A 9,892-nucleotide genomic window follows, 5' to 3' on the forward strand; every position below is an offset into this window, starting at 1 on the left:
TCATCGTTATAATAACACATTATTAGTTTGTAGAGTCGACAGTATGACAAACACATCTTAAGTAAGTTGTAATAGGTGCGATATTGCAATAAAAATCTACAGTTTGATATGCTGTCAATTGCACAGTCAGTTTCAAAAAGTTCGTGACACCCAAAGTTGACAACACAACTTCATTCAAATTGTACTCTTAACAAACGTCCGTATTCTCAAACATTACTATTAGGTGTCACAGTGCGCGTGGACACACAGGGTGACACACGAACCAATCACAGAGCTCTATTCAACGCTGTGCGTTCGATTTGCTGCTTCACCTAAGCAAGCATCGTTTGTGAATATAGGCGAAAGACGTCTTTGAGTTAAGGCTACTTTGAGTGTCACGAACTATTTGATACTGACTGTAATAATTTGGAAAAGTAAGTTTAAAAATGTAATCTGACTATCATTTTCTTATTCGGACATTTCAAATAGCGAAATAATCGAATGAATCATTTAACTCCTCCCATCACTACTAGACCGTATCCTTAGTGGGTAATCACTCTAATTGCTATTCCAATTGGACCCTTATAAATTTATGAACCTCCGTCGATAATGTATTGGTGGGACAACCGCTATAATGGTTGTTTTAGGATGTAATATAAATTGGTAATTAACCGGTCGCCGGGACGCATATTTTTGCTTTGTTTCACAGCATTAAATCATTAGATTAAATCTTAATTTTCACATCATTTACCGAATTTAATAGCTTAGTTAATGTGTTTTTAAGTAGGAAATGTGACTTGCAAAAATAGAAGGTTTCTATTTGCAGAATGCTTTCGAGATCGTTGTTTTCCGTTCTTGTCTCTCGTCTTGTAATTCTGGTAAGAGTGAAACAGATGGGATGATACTTATGATGTTATTGCGGATTTAGTTTACTGAATATACCAAGTATGAAGTTACTGAAAAATCTAGAGTCACATTTGTATTTTTTTTAATTATTTTTTTTTATTTATTGGTTTACCAACAATTGTACAATAATACATACAATATAACAAAAAAATCCATTAATACTATGTTCTAAGAGTACAATATACAGTGTGAGTCACGTTAAAGTGTACATATGAAAATAGATGAAACTAGAACTACACTGGTCAACAGTGGTTTTGGTGCCAAGGAAATGTATATATTTTTTNGAACGAACCCCGCTCGCTGGTGAAGGATTTTTGGTACCTGATACATTTAAAAAAATCCGCACACACTCTTTTAAGACGTACTTAGTTATATTTATATGGTAAGTATAGGAGCACAGGACGCGAGTGAAACACGAGACTGCTGTCAACGCACTGATTTATTATTGAGACGTTAGAACGCGGGCGCAGCCACGCATCGTATATCTATAGCTATACATACATGTATAAAGGCGGCCTGCGATCCAATATGCAATATTCCTCCCCCAATAGCTACAGGAAGGTACCTATTTAGAAGAACCTTTTATAATCGACCGGGGGACGATTACGTCTAGATCTTCCGATATTTGTAGTCTCTGCAATTCTCTCATCTGGACTTTCATCAACATCGTAGAACTCATTGTCACCTTCAGATGGCGGTCGTCGCACTCCTCTTGACATCGTTACGCCACACCATGAAGGAGAATCGCGCGGCGTTGTGACGTCGTCAACGGATGCAGGTGGTGGCGTTGCGACGCCATCAACAGATGCAGGTGGCGGCATCTCGTTCCCTCCTCTCCCTTCAGTGAGAGACTCATTTGTAAACTGCGGTTGTGTAGATGACAATGAGTCACTCGGTGGCCCCGATATTGTGATGTCATCAAACACTGTTGCCTCATGATGGGTATCGATTGTGCAGTCCCCCGGTTTACTACAATTATTATTGCTACAGTTTATTGGCGGCCCCTTATAATGTAACAATTGATTTTTATGTTTACGAACCAGAACAGATGTAAAACAATCCTTAATTAAATATAACATAGTTCCAATTTCCTTAATAACTATACCTTTCGACCAGATAAACTTATTATTGTTAAGATATTTTTTGTATAACACTGATTGATCAGGCAGAAACTTAGTGTTCTTTCCACCGTGCGCTTCAGTTTGTAAACACTGTTTGGAATGAACATGTTCAGCGAGTGAGGTCGACGAGGGCGACGGTGACGGGTTCAGCAGGTCTAACCGCGACCGCAACTGGCGACCAAACACTAGCTGAGCCGGTGACGTTCCCGTCGTTGTGTGGATAGAATTACGATAATCAAATAGGTACTTTAATAACTTTAATTTACATTGTTTTTGAGTATCACTAGTTTGTAGACTCGACTTAATTCCCCGTTTGACTATTTTGACGTAAGACTCCGCTTGGCCGTTACTGGCTGGGTGGTACGGCGGTGACGTCATGTGAGAGATACCATTTAATTTACAGAAATTATCAAACTCTTGCGAACAAAAAGAAGTGCCGTTATCTGTTACTAAAGTATGAATCAATCCAAACCTTGACATGAACTCATACATTTTATCTATTACAACGGAGGTGGCAATAGAGCTCATCTCATACACCTCCACCCATTTACTATAAGCATCTACTATGACTAAGTAAACGCGTCCATTTATGGGACCAAGAAAATCTAAATGTACTCGGTGGAAGGGCCGCGGAGGATATTTCCACGGCGATATAGGCGCGCGCGGCGGCGACGCTCGCAGCTGCGCGCACACCGCGCACGAGCCTATCATGCGCTCCAGCGCTTCGTCAATACCCGGGAACCAAAATCGTGCGCGTGCCTCTGCTTTAGTTTTTACGATTCCCATATGAGATGTATGGAGCTCGGACATAACTCGCTCACGCAACGACTCGGGAATTACAACTTTATGACCGCGCATGACACATCCATTTTCGACTGACAATTCCCATCTGCAAAGATGGTATGGTTTTATACGGCTATCTGACATACTTTTAGGCCAACCATTAAGTATGTAGTTACTAACACTTTTCAAAATACAATCCTCAACAGTTGCATTACTCAATTCGCGTGCAGTTACTGGGAGCGCTCCCTCCACTACAAAACACACATACGCTGCGCTGTCGCAGCCGACGTCCGCGCGCTCCCCCTCCCGCGCAGCCGCCGCCGGCAGGCTCGCGCGAGACAGGTAGTCCGCGCTATTGTCTGCACTTTTTATATACTCTATAGTATAATTGTAGGCAGTCAAAAACAAAGCATATCGTTGCAAGCGATTTGCGGATACTTCAGGTATACCTTTATGAGGCCCAAAGATAGAAAGAAGAGGTTTATGGTCTGTACGTAGTACAAATGGTGTGGACCTACCATATAGGTACTGATGGAATCGCCTTACTCCAAATATGATCGCTGTGGCTTCCTTTTGTATTTGAGAATAGCGCCGTTCCGCATTATTTAACGTTCGGGATGCAAATGAAATAGGTTTTTCTTGGCCGTCCTTATCAACTTGAGATAAAATTGCCCCTAAACCACTAGGCGAAGCATCTACAGTTAATATAATTTTGGCATTTCCGTCGAAGTGAGTAAGCACTTGTTCTGAAGCCAAATATTTTTTTATAGTATTAAATGCCTCATCTTCCCTACTGGACCAATGCCATTTACAACCCTTTTTTAAAAGCTCGTACAGCGGACTCATTATACAAGATGCTCCAGGGACAAAACACCTATAATAATTAACTAATCCTAAGAATGACTGCAATTGATTTATATTTGTAGGTACTGGTGCTTCTAGTATTGCTTTTACCTTATCTGGACATTTTTTTAACCCGTCTTTGTTAATCACGTAGCCTAAATAACCTATTTCATCTCTAAAGAAATCGCATTTTTCTGGCTGTAGTGTTAATCCTGCGTCCTGCAGTCGTTGTAACACTTTATTTAACCTATCTAGGTGGACTGACTGGGATTGACCAGTCACTAAAACGTCATCAAGTAGTACTAGGACGCCGCTAATGCCTGAAAGTAGATTTTCCATGGCGCGCTGAAAGATAGCCGGCGCGCTGGTCAACCCGAACACTAGACGCGTATAAGCGAACAAACCGCGATGCGTATTGATGCACGTTAGGGGTTGTGACGTCTCATCTAGACAAAATTGATTATACGCCATTGATAAATCTAATTTTGTGAATTGTTGCCCCCCACAAAGTTTAGAAAATAGCTCAGTTATAGTTGGAAGTGGGTATTGTTCAACCACTAATTGTTTGTTTAAAGTGACTGAGTAATCCACGCACATACGAACAGATCCATCGCGTTTAAGTACCGGTACGATTGGTGACGCGTATTCTGAGTGTTCTATCGGCCGGAGCACCCCTAATCCAACCAACCGATCAATTTCACTTTCAATTTTATCTCTCAACGCAAACGCTACCGGCCGAGCCTTACAAAAAATGGGCTTAGAACCTTCCCTCAATGTTAATTTAACCTTGTATTTGTTGAAACATCCTAATGTCCCTGAAAATAAGGCGGGATAACGACTGCGAACTTGCTTTAAAACATCATCACTTTGTTCGCAATAATTAACCGGAGTCAGCTGTAGCTCAAACTGGGAAATGAAGTCGCGACCGAGAAGCGGCGGCCCGCCGCCGCGCACTACGTAAACGTTGAGTGAGCGCGTTCGCCCACTCCATTGCAGCGGTAAGCACATTATTCCAGCGCAACCTAACATTTCGCCTGTATAACTAACAAGTTTCTTTTTAGTCGTTACTAACGGTATATTATTAAAATGCAAATTGTAGGTACTCTCTGAAATGACTGTAACCGCCGATCCACTGTCAATTTCGAATTTTAAATGTTTACCGTTAATGCACACCGTTTCAACTAGTGGTTCGCCTCTATAAGAACGTATGTTGAATAACTCACCGTCGTCGTCTTCGCCGCCCTCATTTACCTCACTCGGATTTGTAGCAACATAATTAACATTTTTGCACACGCGACGCAAATGACCTTTTTTATTGCACTTCCTACAGGTATAGTTGGCAAAACGACACGATTCCGCCTTGTGGTTCGCATTAGAGGTTTGCACCGGAGCGAGATTTTAACAACCGNTGACGGAGCCGTCTCGACGAATCTTGTACAGCTGGTCCGGCGCGGGCGGCGCTGAGCCCGCAGCCGAGGCGCTGCTGACGGCGGCGCGTGCGCTGCGCATGCTCTCCGCCAGCTCCACGGCCTTGGCAAGCGTCAGCTCTGCCAGCCCCTGCACGTACATCTTCTCCTTCTCGGCTCCCGGCAGCATTCCCATTATGAAGCGATCACGTAGGGCTTCCTCGACGTTGCTGAACCCACACTGCGCGGTCAGGCCCCGTAATCTGGCAGCCCACTGTGCAGGCGTCTCTGTCGGCTGTTGAGTAGCGGCGTAAAACTGATGGCGCTCGCTAAACCCGACCTGCTTTGGGGTGAAGTGGCTGTCGAGGACGTCCACAATGTCCTCATATGGCACGTTCTGTAACTCCTTGGGCAGCGCCAGGTCCGCTGCGAGTTTGTAGGTGCCCTCGTTGAGTGCGCTGAGCAAAATTGCCCGTTTTTTGCTCTTGTCCGTGACATCATTTGCAATAAACCACTGCTCCAATCTGCATTTATATATTATCTTCCAAGTCTGAAGATTGTGATCAAAATTTGAAATAAATCCGAAATTTGCACCGGCCATTTTTATTTCTTACAAACGCGGGTAGAAGTCGCCACTGGTAAGTATAGGAGCACAGGACGCGAGTGAAACACGAGACTGCTGTCAACGCACTGATTTATTATTGAGACGTTAGAACGCGGGCGCAGCCACGCATCGTATATCTATAGCTATACATACATGTATAAAGGCGGCCTGCGATCCAATATGCAACNAACGCTACAATACCCCGCTCGCTGGTGAAGGATTTTTGGTACATGATAGGTACATTTAAAAAAAATCCGCACTAACTCTTTTAAGACGTACTTAGTTATATTTATATTTATTTATTTATACGTATTTGTCAGTTTCAAATCTTTGATATGCCAAACGCCTAGATCTCTACCGGACATGTCAGATAATTCATAGACGAGGGGCGAACGTTTACCGGTTACCCGACATTTTAAGAACTTAGGTGCAAGTTTTTTGCTGAAATACTTATCTTTGTCACTTTGATAGTAAGTTCTTTTCCAAACTATGTCATTAATATGGAATTCGGCTGGCTTACGTCTAAGGTTATAATGTGCTGTATTTTTAGCATGAGCGTGCCAAAGACGCGTTTGGACTTTATCAAAAATTGGGGCAAGATGGCCAGTATTCTCTGCATACGAATCACGTGGGAGAAAGATAATTTGATCACCAAGATCTGATTCTAAATAATGTGAACCACACGTAACAAGTTCCCTACCATATACAAGGAAAGCGGGTGTATATCCTGTTACTTCATTCACCGAATTATTAATAGCAAAAAGTATTTTAGGTAGATTGACGTCCCACGATCTTTGATCCTGGTCAATGGTTGTAGAAATGCAAGTAACAATAGTTTTATTGTATCTTTCTACGGTGTTAATCTGAGGCGTATAACGAGGCGTAAAGAAAATGTTTGGTATTTTATAATTTTGAAAAAACTGTTCCAGGCTTTTACTAATAAATTGACTGCCATTGTCCAAAAAAATTGTTTGGGGGACACCGTGTACCAAAAAAACTGAGTCCTCCATGTGACGTATTACTGCATCGGCATTGGCTCTTCTAAGGGGAAACGCGAGACAATACTTAGTAAAGCAACATACTACTACTAGTAGATATGCGTGCTGTTTTCTGCTCGTGGGTAGAGGTCCGATGAAATCTATTGATATCATCTGGAACGGCCGTGAGCACTGTTTGGGCCTTCCCATAACTCCTAATGTTGCATGGTTAGGTAGTTTATATGCGAGGCACGTGGGGCAACTTGAGACAAATTTAGCTACGTCCGAGTAAATGCCTGGCCAGAAATAGCGTAGCGACAAACGGTGATAAGTCTTGTGAATTCCCAAGTGACCAGCAGTAGGCTCTGAGTGATTAGCTGATATCACTTGTTGGCGTAGTTCGCTTGGGACTACCTCTTTCCATGCAAACTCAGACGTAAGTCTACATTTATTTTTCGAAAGTCTATACAGCGTATTATTATTTATTATGAAGTTGGGCAAGCTAGAAGGAGACTTTAAACAGGTTGTATATTTATCTTTGTACCAATCATCATTGGTGTTTGAAAAGACATTAGAAGTGTTTATAGTATTTACGGGTAGGGCACGTGACAGAGCGTCGGGAATTACATTATCTACACCTTTACGGTGTCTAACTACGAAATTAAATGATGACAATCTCACACCCCAGCGAGCCAATCTGCCTGTGGGATTACTTAAGGACAAGAACCATTTGAGCGCAGAATGGTCAGTGTAAACAACGAAGGGTTGGCCATTATCGAGGTAGCAACGCCAGTGTTCTAGAGCTATAAGAACAGCTAAAGTCTCTCTTTCAGTAATGCTATAATTTTTCTCAGCTCCTGAAAGGGACTTGCTCATATAGGCAATGGGGTGCTCCTCGCCATTAATATTTTGGCATAGCATGGCGCCAATTCCATAATTACTTGCGTCTGTATGTACTTCAAAAGGCAAGGTATAATTAGGACAAGAGAGAACAGGAGTGGTAGTCAACAATGTTTTTAGACTTTCGAAAGCGACATTAGCCTCTACAGTCCAAGAAAAATGTGGGGCACCTTTTTTAATAGAGGTAAGCTTATTTAGTGGTCCGGCGATCGTGCTAAAATTAGGAACAAATCTACGGTACCAGGAAGCGGTTCCCAAAAATTTTTTTAACTCTTTCTTTGATGTTGGGGTAGGGTAGTTGAGAATGGCGCTAACCTTATCAGGATCCGTACGCAGACCTTGTACGTCCACGACATACCCCAAGTATTTTAAGCTGTGTCGGAAAAAATGAGTCTTTTCAAAATTAATTGTGAGATTAGCCCCCTGTAGCTTTTTTAGGACACGGCGAAGAAGGTTCACGTGACTGTCAAAGCTATCACTTACACAGATAATATCGTCTATGTAACAGAACACTCTCAAGTCGAATTCAGGCCCAAACAGTTTGTCAACCAATCGCTGTTGTGTTGCTGGAGCGTTAGTAAGACCGAATGCCATAGTTTTTAGTGACCGACCGAATATTCGTTTTCGNTGAAAATCATCAAACTTCTAATGCTCGTAACTCAGTTCAGACTGAGTTTAGAGGTATACATGACATAGTAAGTTTGGTTTATTACACTATTTTGTAATCAAAAAACAAAGTTTGGTCGATGGCCGCGCGAAAAAAAAAAGACGCCACTTTCCATACAAAATCTGGCATTGCCATTTGAGAGTTGAAGGTCATTTTCGTTTTCGTTTTCGTTTTCGGCCGAAAATGAGACTGCAGCCGAAGCTTCGTTTTCGTTTCCGTTTTCGGCTGAAAATCCATATTCGGTCGGACACTATTAGTTTTAAAACAGAAAGTGCCACGACTAGGAACAAAGAATGCGGTTTTATTTTTATCCTCTGGACAAATAGGAATTTGCCAGAAACTTTTTGAGAGGTCGATGCTAGACAAAAATTTTGCATCTTTTAAATTATCTAAGATCTCTGATATATAAGGCAAATTATATGCGTCTTTAACGGTTACGGAGTTCAATTTACGGCTATCCAGACAAAATCTTGGTGTACCATTCTTTTTATTGACTACAAGCACTGGGGATGACCAGGCGCTCTCACAGGGTTCAATAACGTCCAACTGTAGCATTTCGTCTACCTGTTCATTAATGATTCTGGTTTTCTCCGGTGACATACGGTAATAGCGTTGGCGTATAGGCACGGAGTCCCCGGTATCTATGCGATGACTAATTAGTGCAGTTCTCCCTAAACCCTTTTTCTCAAAAGAGATATTCTTGAAGTCTTGCACTAAGTTGTCCGCGATAACACGTTGAGACGGTAGCAAGTTTTCGTAAGGTGTAAGATGGTTATAGTTAGCGGTTGTAGTGGAAGACTGAGCTATATTCATAGAGCCAATATATTTGGGACATAACTTGAATTTTCTCCAGAAGTCAATACCCAGTATAAGAGGAGTATCAATTTCTGGGATAACGTACCCTTTTATAGTGTGAAAAGAGTCTTCAAAAGATACAGGTATTTCAATGTAACCGATGCCACGTAAATTCTGACCACCAGCAGCGGTTATTTGGAGTTTATCATCTGAACGCAAAACAAAGCCCATGTTCAACAACTCATTGTACAGTTTGTCACCTATAACTGATATTGCAGCTCCCGAGTCCAGTAATCCACAAATATTAAAGTTGTTAATAGAAATAGTTACATAAGTTCGTGTATCATCATTAGGTTTAGATTGCAGAATTGAAGTTACTTTATAAACAGTAGAAAAATTTTTAACGAATGACAACCAGTCTTGCCACTCTTTTTTGCTTGTGTAACTGCAATTCTGCGCTACTCGTTTTTTGTTTCTTCTGAACAAGAAGGTTTTTGGCAATCTGGGCAGTCATAGAAGCGAAAACCTGGACGACCACAACGGAAACAGACGATATTGCGCTCAGCCGGACAATTTCTGAGTCCGTGGGTGTCAGCACGACAGCGTGGACAAAATTTTAGTTTAGTAGTAATAGCATGAACAGGTTTTTGGTTATTTCCTGAATTCCACTGATTGTTAGATTTATAATAGTTTAAATTTTGATTTGAGTTTTGTGCAAAATTTTTGTTATAATTATTAGTGTAAGTTTGTTTTTGTGGATAGGATTGGTCGCTGCTAGTTGCTTTAAACGTTTTATTACCAGCTGGGGACTGAGAATACGCAAATGCAGGTGCTAAAGTATCAGCTGTTGCTTTAGGGGGTTCACGAAATTGTGATAGGCGTGCTTGAACATTCTCAAAGTTCTTGCAAAG

General features: G+C 41.6%; 1 protein-coding gene across 1 annotated transcript; it reads right to left on the minus strand.

Annotated features, from left to right (window-relative positions):
• Nucleotides 1-1,454: 1,454 nt before the first annotated feature.
• LOC114353945 (uncharacterized protein K02A2.6) lies at nt 1,455-5,785 on the minus strand. Its single transcript, XM_028306134.1, is given in 1 exon segment — nt 1,455-5,785. A coding segment is annotated over 1 exon segment (4,185 nt). The 5' UTR covers nt 5,640-5,785.
• Between the last annotated feature and the right edge of the window lie 4,107 nt (nt 5,786-9,892).

The sequence above is a fragment of the Ostrinia furnacalis genome, unplaced genomic scaffold, assembly GCF_004193835.3.
Source record: "Ostrinia furnacalis isolate ACB-3 unplaced genomic scaffold, ASM419383v2 OfSCF1862, whole genome shotgun sequence".
NCBI classification, from domain to species: Eukaryota; Metazoa; Arthropoda; class Insecta; order Lepidoptera; family Crambidae; genus Ostrinia; species Ostrinia furnacalis.